The following is an 18,072-nucleotide window of genomic DNA, read 5'->3' as shown; positions in this document are numbered from 1 at the left end:
AGGCCCGTCAAGATGGCAGCAGTGAGGTTAGCGATGCGTTGTTGTCGATGACAGCTGTCAAAAAGCACGTGGCTTTGTTTACAAATTCATATCTCCCGCCAAAATTCTAATTTCCCGCAAAAAATTCAAATTTCCCGCCAGAGTTCAAATTTCCCGCGGGAGGAGGCGCCAGAACTCTCCCATTATACTACTACTCTGTGCCCTAGATATATTATATCACTCCTAACCGTAGGTATATATTTAATTAGTTCTGTAAATGATTATACATTTCTATTGATTTGTCGGTAGGTAACTACTTGTAACTTTCTCCGGTATTCGGACTCATGATACTGTTCAGTGTTCATGTCCGTAACGCGTACTACTTCACGTACTGGATCACTGTGCTATTGAGCGTAGTAACGGCTCCAATATACTTTTACAATTGTGTTTGTTACACGCACTGGTATCGTGGTCGCTCGACCAAATGTTCACAAGTGTTATGGTTATACGTATTCGAACGTAGTAACCGCTCAACGAACTTTTATCGAGTGTCTCCTCAGTCGCCCTGACCAGGCTGTTATGCGAATGTTCATCGCCTCTCCGAGTTCACGAAAGGTCACGTTAGAGTGAGCAGTTACAGTTTCCCCATTTGACTATATGCACACCTGCCGGTGGCTTGAACATGGGATCCACTGATGTGATTATATGACTCTTGCCTCTATGTAAAATCTCAGCTCATTTCGATCGTTGGTAATTGTAATATGTGCGAATTTAGCTCCTGTATTCTTGGCGGGTAAATACGCGCCATTTGTGGCGTCCCTAGCCTTCAACAAATCAACGTATATCGACTGTAATTTCTAAGAATTACGACAGTAAATCATCATTAATTAATAACTTTTAACATTTGGTCGTGTTTCTAGACTTTTTCCTGATTACGCATCCGTATTCAGTTTTTCTTTATATATTTATCTCGCGAAATCAATCCGTGTTTCACTTCTTGGCTTGATTGCTTCTCCCAGGCGAATTTTACTGTTGGCTCACAGCTAAGCGGGAGTTTGAAATCTCGTGTTATTTCTTTAAATATCAACCGCTAGCTTCAAATCCGTCTCCGGCCTTGGATTTCCCATGACGTCATTTCCAAGAATCTTGCAGGACGTGTTCCCTTCGTTCAGTAGATCGGCTAGCCCTGAGCAACGTATTTCCCAGTCGGGTTTGGAAATAGCGCTTCCGTTCCCTTTCTAACTTGGCATTTGTTCTGAAAATACTAATTTTGCTTGCCATTGTGTTTCATAACCTCTAGGGGAGACAGAAATCTATGTAGGTTTCACAATACCTTCCGAAGTGGTCGGTAGGCCCACGTACAGATGTAAGAGTTTCTTGCTTAGCGAATATGAAATATATTCCCTAATAAATAATTATAATTGAATGACGCAGCTGACACGGCCACTAGGGTATAATACTGCATTCATTTTCCGGTTGTATCTTCCAGTATTCTTGGAGATTTTCACCACTTCCTCTCCACGTCGTTTTCTTTGAATTATCACAACATCAAAATCCATCAACAAGTGAAAGTAAACGCACATCCTTTCTGTCTTTCCATTTTATGGTGAGAATATTATTAGCTCTCATACTAAAAGCTTCACATTTCGTCAGTTTTACTGTGCGGAACTCTGGAGGCACATTCTACCGGTTACTGCATACGGTACCCACAGCATGAGTTCCGTTCTCCAACAAGGTGCGAAAAAGTTGAGGAGAAACCAGTTATTAAGATGAAATATATGACCTTGGTTCAAGTTTGCTTCCATTAGTTCCAACAGTGCTGCTTCTGTTGTTGGAATAACACCATGTTTGCCTTGTCTGGTATAAATTTTGAACTGGGAACAGTATCCAGAAGCACTTTCACAGAGTCAATTTTTTTAAATAATGAACCTGGCTTTTTTGGAAGGATTGTATTGCACAAATTGAAGCTTACCTAGAAATTGTATAACACTGTCATAAATACATATACGTCTGTCAAGATTGTAGATATTCTGAAACTTTGTTTGCAAGTATGAAATAACTGGTCTGATATTTCTTAGATGGTCATTTGGAACTGAATATTTTTTTAGACCAGCACAACTTGACTTTAGGTTTTCGTACCTGATTCATGAGAATCATCAGCAAAAAGTATCCTGTTATCTCATTAACTGTGCAAGGATGCCATTTACTGTCAACTTTCAATTTTTTCTCATCAACTTATTCGCCTGGAAAGCAGCATATTAATTAGTTCCTATCGCAATCATTTCCCAGAACGCATCCCCAAGAAATTCGGAACACACATCTAATACACAGTATTCTCAAAACAACAGCACTGAGACCAGAAACAGCAGTGAATGGAATTGTTTTCGGTGTATTGGAAATGTTCAACCAATTCCATGTTGAAGATCCATCTCGTGAAGCAGTCCCGCCACCTCGGTCTTCGTGTACATCGTCCATACTGTTGTCATCACTAGAATCATTTTCCCCAATACTGTCATTATTAGTGTAAGAAATAGCACTATCTTCTGAAGAAAAGTCATTCTCATTATCACTTCTTAACCACTTTAAAATATCTACATAATCATCAGTCATATTTGTTTACTAACAAGCGCAAGCAGATAGCATTTTGTTTTTATACAATATTCTGTGGTCGAAGAAGGGTGGATTCCATTTACAAGTTTCAATACACTTCAAGGAGAAATCTACATGTGGCGCAAGACTTACCACTTGCTAGTAACTAAAACTGCAAGCGTTTATAGGTTGGTACGGAACAGTTCGGTCCAAATTGGCGGCGTAAGGAGCGCTTCCGTAAGTCGGCGCCAAGGCTGCTTCCTTCCCACTCCTAGCCCTTTCCTATCCCATCATTGCTATAAGACCTATCTTTGCTGGAGCACCATGATGCAAGTTGTAAATGGAAACTTATTTGACATATACATGGGTTAAAACTTTAAGAGTAGCAAATATTCAATTGCAACTCTTCCAAAAGATATGAATGTTATACCAAGATTTACTGTCCTTCAGAGTAGTCACCAGCATTATGTAATTGTGTACGTCTTGTTACCAACGATGTGGTCATCATAGGGTATCTATTGCAGCACCTGTTATGTTGGTATTTCGAATGGAGCAGTTTTCTGCCTGACAAATCTCTGAAACTGTTCTGGAGCAAAGGCCCCGAAGTGGTTCCTTCGGTTTGTGCATCAGGTCAAGGTCACAACAGCTTAAATCTGTGGATTATAGTATATGGTACAGCAATTCCCAGCCCCATCGACCGTACAAATCAGCCACGTTTGCACTGTATGTGGCCGAGCATTGTCGTGGAAAATGATTGCTAATACGCATGGACGGTATGCTGTGAAGGAACATAGTGCGTTAGGATAAAATCATCACAGTCATACATTAGTATAACAATAACTTTCACATGGTTGGGGTTCTCACGAACTCTCAGTCTTTGCAGTTTGCCATAATAATGCAATTATTTCGATCAGCATTTCACCTGTGGCTCATACAACTTGGCCCATATCTCATCCAGCGTAACAATATGGCATTAGAAAGCCTCTTCTTCGTACTTACAGTACTCCAAATGGTTCCGAGCAGCATAATTTCTGCATTTTCCTTCAATCATGTTGAACCCATTTGACGAAATTTTTCTCATGCACAGGTGTTCCTTCTAATATGAAGCACACACGTCTGCCACTTATTGACTTCCCACTGTGCCACTGTCCTGGAAGCCTATGCAGTTTCGCTACAAGCTTCTTGAAGACCTTGAGGACACTGTCGTGCTGTACGACCTCTGGCACATTCAATCTTCGTCCAGTTTCATTGTTCTTATTTCTAAAGCATTGTGACAACACTGTCTTAGATTGCCAGACACACCGAGGCTGTGTTCATAATGCCAGTTTGCATGCGTGTGATGTGAGAAGGTATAATCTGAGGTAGGGTAGGTATGAAACTAACGTGTGTCGTCAGTGATTCCAGTGACTCCTGTCAGTGATTCCATTGCATGGATTCTCTGCAGCAGTGTTGTCACTATTAAAGTTCCAACCGTCTTATCTCCCATTCTTCAGTTCGCTTTCATTTTCTAGAACTAATTAAACATCATTTCTGTTTTCATCCACCTGTGGTCTACTTAATCTTCATATGACCAGTCCACTGAAAATATTTTATGGATATATCTGGAGAATTGCCTGTTTCAAGCACGTTTCTTCTCATGAGGTTAATATAGGTTGTGGTTTAAAGCTTTTTTGTTGTGAATAAATGGGGTTGCCGTTCCGGTATAAAATGTTACACTTTAATCAATATAATTCTGCATGTGCTACGTGGCATATCCATAGATGCAATCGATTTTGAGAAAAGACTCATTTGAGAAGAATTTAGCCTTGAGATTTTCCAGGGCAGTGTTATCCATGTACTATGGATCCTTGATTTCTTTCTGTAGCATTTGCCACACACGACATTGGGAGTTTCTTCTCTTTTGGTGGTTGTTATTTTCAAAATATACGACATTAGTTATGACGCATGCCTTTGCTGGCAGGATGTAGTGTTTACAGTGCACTATATCTTCTGGTATAGGCTAGAATAAATTTGTTACTTTCATTGACCTGTCTCCGTTTCATCCTTGGCTTTGACAATATGAAAGTGACCGAGGCATGAGTGATTCTAGTAACACCGTTCCTTATGCAGCCAGTCCCTGTTATGAATTGTGTGAAAATATCGCTCATAGGGTCGGTTGATGCATGCATTTCAGTGGGCATGGCAGACTGATATGTAATAGCAATTTCTGACTCAGTGAGGAAAGCAACGGGAAACTACCTCACTCCTCATTTCCCTAGTATGTCTCTTCAGTGACACCTAGGCTATTTATGACAGCTGTTAGTGGAGCTGTAGAGGATCAAACCAGCCTTTGGGCTGAATACCCAACATACATACAGTTATGACGCTTCAACTTTCATTAGTAAGGATTAGATTGATGAATTCATTTGAATATTGCTCTATTGATAAATCAATGTCATTTAACTAAATTGAATCCTTTCACCTTTGTTAGAACAGCGGAAAGTTCACTTGTGAGGAAGCAAATGTTAAGTTTCTCTCTTACAATGGAAACGAGAGGTAACAATAATGCACACAAAGTCAAGTGTAGACTACGTCAGTTGAATGATAGTTTTTAAAATGTTAGGCTGTTCTGCTCATCAGTAGCGGCGATTAGGAATTAAACTTGGAGAGCGCAAAATGTATGGACAACCAAAATATCCGTTTCCAAGGGATATAGCGGGGGGGGGGTTATACATCAACCATGAAAAAAATTTCTATAAAATGCTTTTTTTATGCTCTGAGCGAATGTCGATAGAGACGTAAAGGTTCAATCAGTCAGTACTGTTCTGCATTTAGGGCTGTCGACCAGGTGGCAGATTCCCTATCTGTTCTCCTAGCCTTTTCTTAACCGATTTCAAAGGAATAGAAAAATTTATTGAACATCTCCCTTGGTAAGTTATTTCATTCCTAGTCCGGCTCCATGGCTAAATGGTTAGCGTGCTGGCCTTTGGTCACAGGGGTCCCGGGTTCGATTCCCGGCAGGGTGGGGAATTTTAACCTTAATTGGTTAATTTCGCTGGCACTGGGACTGGGTGTATGTGTCGTCTTCATCATCATTTCATCCTCATCACGACGCGCAGGTCGCCTACGGCAGTCATATCAAAAGACCTGCATCTGGCGAGCCGAACATGTCCTTGGACACTCCCGGCACTAAAAGCCATACGCCATTTATTCCAATCCCTAACTCCCCCTTCCTATAAACGAAAATTTGCCCCAATATGTCCTCATGAATTCCAACTTTATCTTCATATTGTGATCTTTCCTACTTTTAAAGACACCATTCAGGTTGACAGTTTACCATCTTAAGTGCGATAATAATCGTACTATACAATAAAACTTTCACCAGAGGAACAATAGTTACGCATGTATTACAATTAAATAGAAGTACGGCCTGATTATACAATTTAAATGTAATTTAGTATACGATTACACACTAAAAAGATATAAGACACTAGAGAGAACTACACAGACACATTGAGTGAGATTGCAGGACTGACGAATGCGCGCAGCAAGCGTGCGACCTTGGCAAAAAATATACCCCTGCTACCCTTCGTCGCGGAACATGCTATACTTTTCTCCGCGGGTCTTCACTACTTGCTGTGGCGCTGTACAATTTGGATAGCCGCGACGAACGACATTTTGTGCGTATAATCACTGAGTTTTTTCTTTATAATTGAATACATTTACGGGGAAACTACAGTGAAATTTCTCACTTATATATTTCTGAATGAATTTTTACTTTTTTTTCCTGGGTGTAACTCCTCAGATATAGTAATGCACCCAACCTTCAATATCTTATAAATCAAGTTGTAGGGGGTCCACTGTCTGTAATTCCGTTTGTTTTGCCGATTTTTCAGATATTTTTCCGTTTTAGGTCAACTCAAGACCGAATCGGTGGTTTATACTTTTCGTGTCTGTTTGTTTGTTTGTTTGTTCCACCATCACGGCAAAACGGCTGGATAGATTTCAACCAAACTTCATATTTGGAGTATAATCATCCCGGGGAAGGTTTCTATATGCATATCATTTTAAAATCTTTGAAAGGATGGGGTTTTATAGGAAAACCACAACGGTTTTCCTCCATTTTCTCTTATACTATTGATTTTATGTAAACCCTGTGGACCGTATGTGAAAGGTCTCTTCATTATAAACAACTTTCGTTATGTTCATAATTTACCTTACTCTTCAAATGACGGAAAGATTTACTATTTTCTGTCGATACCATGCTCTGCATTGAGTGACCGACAGACCGACAGCGAATATATGGGTTACCATGGCAACGTCTCTGACTGCTTGCCAGCAGGGAAGTAGCGTATTGCCATTTTCCTCATCATTCCTTTAAATTCGTGTTTGTTCCTTGGGTAGAAAGCAAGAGAGTCGTCAATCGGCCATTCTGTGGGATATTGGCGGAATATCATTGGAGGTTATAACCGTCCTCGAATACCTTAAGAAATAACACAAATATTCATCTTCTTATCTGATTACCTAAGAATCCCTAAGCCTACATTTCTCTCCGATTACCGCTTTCTTATATCCATAACTCACACCGGCATAATTTATTGAGGAGCATTTGATTTTCCAATACATTCGCTTGGTATTTACATATTTGTCGTCATCGGGATGTCTTCAGTTATAATCCATTTTCTATTAATTTCAACTTACAAATCTGTATTATTTTCTTCCTTTATTACCACGTATGTATGCGAGTGATAATCCCGAATGCTGAGCACTCTTTTCTTTGAGGAAATATTTTAAGCTATGCAAATGTATAACTTTTGGCCCAGGAAAATTCCGAAATATGGAAGCAATTTTAACGACGGTGCAGACCTTCGTTTCGGGGTAATTGGTGGCTAATCAGTAAGTCGTATCACAAGTCAGAAAGCAAATGGCGTTTCATTTTGGAGAGATCTACAACTTTTGTCCTATGACTTTTCGTCGTATTTCTATCCCTAATACGTTATATACAGCTGTATTTCTCGATTTCAAGTTGATTTTGACTTTTACACGTATATGTTATCATTTGGCACACTTATAGGTAAGGTAGAATCATGATATTCGGCACGCACATTGACATGACCATTTGCCATGTTATAGCCAAATTTTATGATTCTAGCTGTCACATGAGTATCAAAGATATAAAGTAGTATGTGAAAACTGTACGAAATTTCACCCCATTCAATGACTCTAAGTCAATGTAACCCATAAATATAGAAGATACGAGAAGATGTCATAGGACCAACAATGTAGAGCACTGAAAGGGGGCGTGAAGTCCGTTTGTAGATACGTCGTACAGTTTCAAAGCAGTAACTATCGAAATAAAGGTCTGCACTTCTAGAGTGTGTCTGTACATTGACAATTTTGGCGAAATTTCCGTATAGTTATCTGTTTCAGGTGTAATAATGACCATCTGCATATATTCAGTTTTGGTGTCTGTCTGTTTGTTTGTTTGTCTGTTTGTCTATAACTTGGAAACCGGATATATTTCCACCAAACTTGATATTTAGAATCCACCTGTCCTTTGGTAGGTTTTAGGGCAAATATTGTTTCTAAATCCCTGAATTGACTGGAGGATTGTACGAAACCGAAACCGTGATTTTGCATTCTCACAAAATATACACAACCAAACTTAATGTAAATTAACCTGCCTTAATGGAAATTAATTTCTAAGCCTTTTTCCTCATGTGCATCATTTCAATACGAGGATTAATAAGGGAGATATCATTAACGGACCGTTTTCCGGTGCAAGTCCCACCGGACTTAACTCAAGAGCGGGTGCGTGTAAAGCGTATTTTTTACAACTTGAAAACTACTGAAGATATTTGAGTCAAACTTTACATTAACATCCACGTGTCCAACGGTAGATGTTAATCGTCAATAACATTTCATGTTCCCGGAATGGACTGGTGGTTTATAGGGAACCGAAATGGTGATTTTACTCTTACACAATATATACAGTACAAGACCAACCTGACTGGAAATCGACCAAACGTGATGGAATTCCATCTCTAAAACTTTTTCATGTGCATTTTTTCGACAGGAGGATTAATAAGGGAGATATCATAAACGGTCCGTTTTTCAGGTTAAGTCCAGCGGATATAGCCAAAAAGGTGTTGTACGTGGAGCAGGTTCTATATCTATTTATGTAAATAAAATCGTAACGACTGTGTGCCTGTACATTGACAATTTTGGCGAAATTTTCGTACAGCTACACGTTGAAGGGGTAATAATGACCATCTGCATATTTTTTGGTTTAGTTTCTTGAAAGTCCTAATTTTTACACTCCTCACTGAAAACCCAGATTGCGGCATAATCTGCCAGTCGAAGAAGGATATTGAAATTTGGCAAAATTATACGTTTTAGCCTGTAACGGACGGAAGACTTCCAAGATCTTTAAACTTTTCCCTTTTTATCCCGAAGAATATCGAAATATTGAGGCAATTTTAATGATGGTGCAGACCTTCGGGAAGTATTTTCACATAACGGATAGCAGAATCCCCGTTCAATTTGGAGTGATCTACAACCTTGGTCTTACGACGTTTTGTCGTATTTCTATCCCTTTTACGTTTGATTTTTCTCTATTTTTTCGATTTTAAGTAAATTTGGACTTTTCACATACATAATTCATACCTTCCATCATTTGTAGGAAAGATAGAATCATCAAACTGTACACGAAAATTGGTCCACCCAGTAGCCATATGTGAGCCAAATGCTATCTATGTAGCTGTCACTTCATTAAACGGAAAGCAATGCAATGTGAGATAATCTTAAACAAATTTTACCCTATTCCACGTTTCTAACTCAATCTGACCCATGAATAGATGAGATATCATAAGACCAGCAATTTAGGCCGTTAAATCCGGCGTCTTATGGTACAATCCTTTCGCGATATGATGTACCGTTTAGCAGCAGTTAATCTGTGAATGAAGGTCTGCAACATTGTCAACAAGCACATACTTTCGTAAGTCGAACTGTATGTATTCACTGATGTCGATTTTGTAGCGATCGAGAAAGGGGGTGTCTGCTATTGTAATCAGTACTCCCCACACCGACTTTGACTGGCAGTAGGAATTGGGTCCTTCTCCAATTCCTGTGTAACTGGCATTAATAAGGCAGGCCTACCATTGTAATGAATAATTCACTTCTCGATTTGACTTGCAGAAGGCAAGGGAGCATGCAGTTTTGTTCAAAACTCCCCTTACCCGATTGTGTTTGGCTGTACGCTAGTGTTCCCGCAGTTATAAACAGATGTACCCATCTAAAATGTGACTGGCATTAGGCATACTGGCCTGCTATTTTGATGGAAACTCACCAACTAGGAGTGACTGGCAGTAAGCTGGCTGGCAGTTGGAAAAGGGGCCTGTCATTATAATGATAACTGCACAACTCAATTTTGACTGGTTGTGGGGAAGTTTCCTGCCATTATAATAAAAACTCCTCAACTTGTAATATGTCTTGAAGTAGGAAAGGGGGCTGCCATTGTAACGGAAACTCTCCAAATCGATTGTGAGCGCGCAGTAAGCAATGGAGCCTGCAATTATAGTGTAAACTTCGCAACTCGATTGTGAATGGCAGTAGGCAAGTGAGCCTGTCGTTATCATCGCAAATCCGTAACAAGCACTTTACATTGAAAACAACGTATGGGGTCCTCCCCGTGCTGTTTCTCGGATGAGGCTACGAGACATGCTATTTTAAAACAATCTTATTTACTACACGTACAGTATTTACTTCAATATTCGTATACAATGCAGAATACCGTAGCGAAGCACGGATACATTTGCTAGTTGTACCTATACAAGCTTTTGAGTAGGAATGTTTTAACTTTTCTTTTACCAGCATCGTTAAAAATTTGCCTTGCATCACGGTATTTTTCCATTTGGCACCAAATTTTGCACAAATATGCTGTATAGTTATGCCAACACGCATCAGTACCACAGTTTGTTGTTTGAGAAATATATTGGCATGCAGAAGTTTTTAAAAATATAATGAATAATTTAAAAAAAATTGTGTACACAACATTTTGCAGGTCAATAATTTGAATCACCTTAAACAGCAAAATGCACACTGACATTTTTGCACCAACTATCTAACTACTACTGTGTTCAATTTCACCTACATCAGACAAAGTTTGCATGATAATTGATTATTTTTCTGAAAAAAATCATGATGATTTTGCTAAGCCATACAATGCAAAATAAAAATCTATGCAACTTCACTCACTTTAGAACTGTCCTGCACAATATTTATGCCCTTTAGACTCCTTTCTTCTCTCCTCCAGTGATATTTTCATCACCTTATTCTTTTTCCTTAGCTCTTTGCTTTCACATGAGCTCCTCTACCTGCTTTGCTATATGCGCCTTCGGTCTCGCTGGTGACTGATGTCCACAGCAGAAGTTGGTACTGGCTTCCCTCTGATGGACTAAAGGACTTCAAGTGTTCTAACACACCCCATATTGAACTCACTTACAGCGCTCACAATACAAAGCTGACGTTTATTTCTAGTAACAAATACTTCTTTTGGACATGTATTCCAAGGAACACTGTGAAGGCTCTCATTTGGATTTTTTGTCTTCCCTTTTGTGCACCTTTGTAGTATTGCGTCTGATGCAAGTTTTTGATATGTTGGCATTATATTTAAAACGACATCATACAGATTACCACATCTGATAGTCAGTTCTTAGATTACATTTGAAATCGAAATGAGAGAGACGTAAGAAAGGGATGATTTCTTCGCAGAAACTGGAGGGTCGTGTTCAGTAGAACACGGGACAGTTATATGCTAGCGGAGCACCATTTAAAGAAGACGTTGTGGGCTTTAAAAGCGGCGGTATTTAACACATTGTTGTCCGGGCGCGCACTAGTCCATTATTTGCTGTGGACCGGCAACCGAAGCACACCTAGCTTGAGAAAGGATGAAATATAAATACATGTAACTTTTAAATGACATAGAATAAACCTGGTGAGAGCACTTGCCAGTGCTCCTAGTACTTGATTTTAGTGTGGTATTGCCTGAAACAGCTGCCCTTGTGCCGAACAGATGTACCTTGTGTCCTTGCGTTTCTTGTGTGCAGTGCATACTCTGCAGGGCTTCTGAGGGCACTGTTTCCTTCCTACACATTTATATTTTTCCATTTCTGGGATTTTGGGGATGTTTTATACCTCCCAGAATTTCGTTCATAATAGAGATTTGATTGTTCCACAAGAAGCTGAAGCAAGTCATCATCGCCTAGGGAACGATCTACTACCTCCGGGATACTCGCGGAATTACTGGCCATATAAGTGAGGCTTGTAAAATATATAAATGGTTCTAGGACTCTGTTTCATCCTTATTTATCAACCTCTCTGTCACTACTATCACTGGTATCTTCACTCGTATTATTGTCGCCGGCAACAGACTTGTCTGAACTGAATGTCGTACTTGCACTTCCGCGCGTATATTTTGATGTTGACGGACACACATCTTCAAAATCACTAATATTTACACTTTCACAATCACTGGGGACATCAGATAAACTACCAGCATGCAATTCTAGAAACATTTCATCATCGTTCAAGGTGTCTTTGCTACGGCGCGCCATGCTGACATCGGACAAAACGCTCGGTCACGCGGTACTGAGTGTTATGAAACTACACTTCCTGTGCTGAAAGCATTGCCAAGGAAAGAATATATTTATGTAAATTCCGATGAACAAATACTTTAGTTTGTAAACAACGCGAAATAATTCGATTAATAAACAGCGGAGAGGAAAAAATCACACAAGAATGAAGCAATATGAGAAAACGTTAATTTACATAGCCGGTTGCCCGCGCACCAATACGAAACTACGTTAATTAACGTAGCCCGTCATTAATGTGTTAAAAAACAAAAGCTGTTTTCGAAGGAACACACATCAGGATATATTTTAGAGTTCTAAACCCAATTTTGTTATTTACAAATCGTTTTTAAAATAATTCTCAGTTTCAGACGGCTAAAGTGGAATAAAAAATATTTTTTCTCCACAAGGTGGGGGGTGGGCGACTGCCCCCACTCCCCCCTAATCGCCTCTACTGCTGCTCATGTCTAGGAATCACGTTAGGTATTTTTACATTCTCTGATCAGAGTCCTTTTAAGACCAAACCACAACCAAAACCTGTGGCTCTACAGCTGTGATGAGCATTATCCTGCCAAGCGACCTCAGCTCAGCCTTATGGCCTCCAGTTTATAAGTCTATGTGTGGTGAGCACAACAAATTTTCTTGCCCACTATTCCTGGCTTTTTAGAATAAGGACTCTACCTATCTATCAATTAAAACTTTCATAGTTCTCGTATAGCCTGGCTGGACCAGCAACTAGCTATCAGATTCTGATAATAATCTCTGACTTGTCTGAGAATCAATTCTGGGGCTTCCGGGAATGCGGTGTACTTGCTTTGCGTAGAAAACACGGCCAGGCTTGTCCTTTAAAATCTGAATGTAAATGTTGTAAATCTATATTGATAAAGCCTTCAGATTTTCTAGATTCAATGAAAAGTCCAACAACTATTTGTTGTACGAACTTGAACGTGGTAGGCAAGAGATTGATTTTTCTCAGGTTAAGATCCAATGTATGTCTGACAATCAGAGTCATCTGTGGGAACGCAAGAAACAAACAAGTGACCAGTAATTTCAGAACATGCAATAGGATGAGCACGATGACAGGAAGTTTTAGGAAGAGAAGAAAAGTTTGCAGAGATTATTGTTTGTTGTCTTTCAAGTTTTTCTTCTTCTTTTGCTGCCTCTTCCAGTGCTGTCCTCTTTATCCTGTCATAAGTTCCTTTCCTTGTTCCTGTTCTTCATACAATTTTGACTTGACACTTGTTTGTTTGTTTCCTATTTACATTGGGAGAATACATTTATATTTTATTGTGCAACTATGCAGTTTATTTTGTCAGGTTTGTCATGTCTATTTATAAACCCTTACTCTAGTTATCTGTTTACTCTACATTTCTTACTTTGTTGTGCATATTTGTTCCTTACAGCCTTCTGCCGATATTAAGGATGAAATATGCGTAGATGAACACGCAGTTGGTCAGTTGGTCGCTTGTTTCAAAGAAGAAGGCAAGTAAGTACTGTTTAGTTTAATTAGATTTTACACCCCTAACCCTTGACAATATGGAATTTGCTATTTATGTGTTCAGAAGCTAGCTCTGCAGACAAGAGGTGGATATCTCAATACCTTGCATTCAAGGCGAGCACAGGTCCATCCAGATCGTTCTCGAATTCTGTCTCCTGTACTTCACTCATGGTCCGAACTTGTTGGTTTCATCGTGGCTCATGAGAAAATTCGACAAAATTACATAAATCAGCCTGTAGTGTCTAGTGATCAGCAGGCCGTGTAGTTGGCACCACTCGGTATCTGAACCTAACAATTATTAATATTACCATCCAACTTTTTTCCGGAATATCTGGTTGACCATGACCTTGCTGTTGGCCATTCCTTCAACACGACCAGTCTAGAGAATCAATCTGCAGCGAATTAGGCGCTTTCATACCTCTGTACATCTTTGCACTCTTCTATAGAAACCCCAATTTTTTCATTAGTGACACTTCCCAAATACCTTCTTTCTGTGATATCGATATATTTACTGTTGCATTCAGTGGCTTGTTAAGTTTCAAATCCATTAAATATAAAGGCTCATATGATGGGATAGTAGATTTTTATCTTGTTGCTGTTAGGTACATATATTTTAAAGTTGTTTCGGATGAGAGAATGACATCAGACACTTCTCAGGATTCTTCCTTACATTTGTAGACCTGATTGTTTGCAGTTAGTTGACCAAGTTCTGATGTACTCAAATTACTTTCCAGGCTCAATAATTTTCTGATCTTTGAAAATTTGACTATGGGTGCTGTGGCTGAAATTCCAACACCGATGAACACAAACTGGTATATTATATTCTCTCTTGTGTATCTTGTTTTTTGTTCTTCACCTCTATCACCTCATTCATTATAAACACTTCTCCATGCAGTTTGGAAATAGTTAATTGTCTAAATGTCAAGTCTTTATTGCTCTCTGACATTTAACTTGGCCTTCTGTTGCTCTTTCACAATCATTATTCATACATCTGACACCGTAAGTAGCAGCTGATTTTTGCACAATCTGGTGATCATGGGCAATGTATGGTAGAAATGCAAAACACCACTGACTCCCTCATCACAATGCTCCAAGATGTATCAAATTAATAAAACTGAAATATGGTCATGAGTAACAGGTAAGCAACATATTTGAGACATGCATCATTGTGTAGTTAAATTAAGTGAGCAATGAAAAGCAAAAGTTGGGGTTGATTCAGAGCAAGAGGTTGGCCACGGCATCCTCAGTGTTCACGCAGCTGAAAAGTATATTCTGAGATAGGAACGTTGGGAACACTGCCTCTTGTCTGGCTATGTTGGATGAAAGTGAAGGAATCAAATGTTTGGTGTTGCTAGAATGTTATTCTCGAATATTTAAATCTGCAGCTCATCACATCAATATAACCAAAAATTATTCCAGATGGTGGAAAGCAGCTCCGTAGTGATATGAATTCTCAGATTTTGTGTCGTGTTTTTAATGGTACAAAGTGTAATAACGTCTGCAAGGTTAGCATCAATGTACACTTTGACAAACAGAGAACTGTATACATATTTAAAAATTAATAAGTGCTTATTATAAGTGTCTAAATGTGAGAATGGGCGTGGTGTAGAATAATAATAATAATCGTATGGCCTCAGCTACCGTTTGCAGACATTTCGATTTGACGCCATCTGGCTGTCTGCTCGTCAATTTCGACGTTCCGGTTTACTCTGTCTGCCATCTAGCGGACCTAGAGTAAACCGGATCTCTCTTGGGCGTCTATGGCTGAGATTTAATTAATTTTGTCGGGTAAATACCGAATGTATCACCAGAGATCTTTTACATGCCGACATCGTACGACATGGAGTGTCGAATGGACTTTTTTCCGCCCTTCAAAAATCCGACTACCTCTGCCGGGTTTGAACCCGCTATCTTGGGATCCGGAGGCCGACACTCTACCACGGCTCCACAGAGGCAGCTGGTGTAGAAGTGAATGTCTACAATCCACCGCAGGAATGGGTATCGGACGTCTGGGGTGTTGGCGGGTTGACGGAGGAAGCAAAGTTGCCAAACAGCCCGTATCATTTCCCCATCTTGTGATGTGTTCAGTTGCTCTTAGTGGAGATGAGGAATTGTAGTGTAGTTTCATCGAGAAAAAAGTTTAAAGAGCTCAAACGTATTCTACCAGATAATAATTTATTTGTGAATAGTAAACCTTTACAACATATTTCAAACTCTAAAGTTCTGTTCCCATGCTCACAGCTCAAGAGGAAGAGAAGCAAGATAAAGAAGATGAAGAAAAAGAAAATCTCAATGGTATTTACCATCAGAGTTTTTAATTTTTGTTTCACTGCCTAAGCCTACTACATGTTCTATCGCAGTGAAAACATCTAAAGAAGGAGAGTCGCAGGATGAGGTACAAAATGAAGAAGGCGATGAAAGACGACCGACGAGGCCCCAAAGCCTTTTTAAACCAAAAAAGCAGGATAAATACAGTTTTCTACATATCAACTGTCTGCAACAAGCCTCTGTGACCGTATGTAGATGTAAGATCCAAATCTACTCATAGAACGCTTGGAACAGATAAGAGCCGGTTAAGATTGTCATTACAAAAGTTTGAAGAAGACATTCTAGAAATAGGGCAAGAATTACATTGTGTGGGTGTTACTGAGTATTAGCTATCACAGTACACTCAGTACAGTACCTTTCTTTTTTCCTGTAGCTCAGAGTACACTAAATTGTTGCAGACTCTTCAATAACCTACATCTCTTATGGTGTAATCTCCAGCTCGAACTGTAGAGCAGGTCTCAAGCCTGTGTAAAGCAAGAGAGACAGCCGAAATAGTAGGCTAGCTAAAATGGTACTTTAGAGGGAGGTATAAAATTTAATTCTTGTACAGCATCGTTAGGAGTCTATAATCTTAGGAGTCGTTGTATTTTAAAATGCTACATAAATAAGTATGTAAAACATAACATTTCTAATCATGCTTGGCTGAACTTGAGTTTTTCGAGTTTTTGTACAGGCTATATTAACACAGATATTTATGAATATAAAGTTAACTAAGTTGTAAGAACATAGTTGAATAAAATGTAAAAAAGACTAGTAATGCGCACCTCACTAATCTACACTTTTTAGTCACTGCTCATTAGCCCGCACTGATTAGTAATTGCTAATAAGCCCCTGCTCAATTGCCCCTTGATGATTTGCAATAGCTTATTAGACCCTCATCATTGAGTCATTGAGTTTAAAACTTTATTAGCAATTACTAATGAGTGACAGAGTGACAGAGTGACAGAGGCTTGTTGTTAACATTTTGGATTATTTGCAGACAGTTGATATGTAGAAAACTGTATTTATCCTGCTTTTTTGGTTTAAAAAGGCTTTGGGGCCTCCTCAGTCGTCTTATTTTTCATCGCCTTCTTCATTTTGTATCTCATCCTGCGACTCTCCTTCTTTAGATGTTTTCACTGCGATAGAACATATAGTAGGCTTAGGCAGTGAAACACCTCTTGAGTTGTGAGCATGGGAACAGAACTTCAGAGTTTGAAATATTTTGTAAAGGTTTACTATTCACAAATAAATTATCTGGTAGAATACGTTTGAGCTCTTTACACTTTTTTTTCTGGATGAAACTACACTACAAACGTCTTCATGATGTTTGCATTTGGAAGGGTTTTAGAACAGACTTTTACACTGTTTGCACTTAAAAATTGCACTACACGACATCTTATAACACTCTTCTTGTACAACCAGAGGAAGGTTCTTCCGCAGTCTTTGCAAGTATAACCCGGGGTAGGTTGTTTCATGGTAGATATTTTCCTAATGACAGATGGAGGCAAAGAGAGATGAACCAATCACTTTTGTTCAATAGTTCTTTCATTCTCCCCAGAAGGGGAGCGAGCACATGTCTAACAAATGGACTCTTTTGCTAATTACATTTACAGATATTTGCTTTAGTTATGGTTGAGTGCTTATTTCACATTTTTTATAGAAGTAAATTTTAAAAAAATATTCTGCTTTTCTAAAACACGTCAGTTATTTTCTTGTTAAAGTGTTGAATCACTTCAAACATAATAAGTACAGAAAACATTGTTTTTCTCGAAGTGAAACAATGTTAAATATAATTATATCATAATTTTACATAGACACACACACATATATATGTATTTATATATATAAGTATACAATCGATGACATACAATTATTAAAATAATTCTTCTCCATATGAATAAACCAACTTGTAATAATTTCTGAGGAAATGAAAAATGACAAAAAGGACCTCGCCCAGAGAAATGTGATCTGTACTTTTCCATAATTCCATTTTGAGTTTAAATTTATCTAGGTTCTGACTTCGAAGAGGGAAGTGGTGCTTGATATGAGGTGTGATTTGTATGGCTTTTAATCCCCAGGTTTAACCTA

At 38.9% G+C, this 18,072-nt stretch overlaps 1 protein-coding gene across 1 annotated transcript in view; it reads left to right on the top strand.

Annotated features, from left to right (window-relative positions):
* LOC137502867 (zinc finger protein 239-like) overlaps positions 1-18,072 on the top strand; it is a 79,559-nt gene that overhangs the window by 46,913 nt on the left and 14,574 nt on the right. Inside the window, exon 4 of the mRNA XM_068230024.1 lies at positions 13,580-13,662. Within this exon, the coding sequence (XP_068086125.1) occupies positions 13,580-13,662 (83 nt within the window). The remainder of the gene's footprint in view (positions 1-13,579; positions 13,663-18,072) is intronic.

Source organism: Anabrus simplex, chromosome 13, assembly GCF_040414725.1.
Source record: "Anabrus simplex isolate iqAnaSimp1 chromosome 13, ASM4041472v1, whole genome shotgun sequence".
NCBI lineage: Eukaryota > Metazoa > Arthropoda > Insecta > Orthoptera > Tettigoniidae > Anabrus > Anabrus simplex.
Note: the sequence above shows the minus strand (reverse complement) of the source record. Positions and strands in the feature narration are given on the sequence as shown.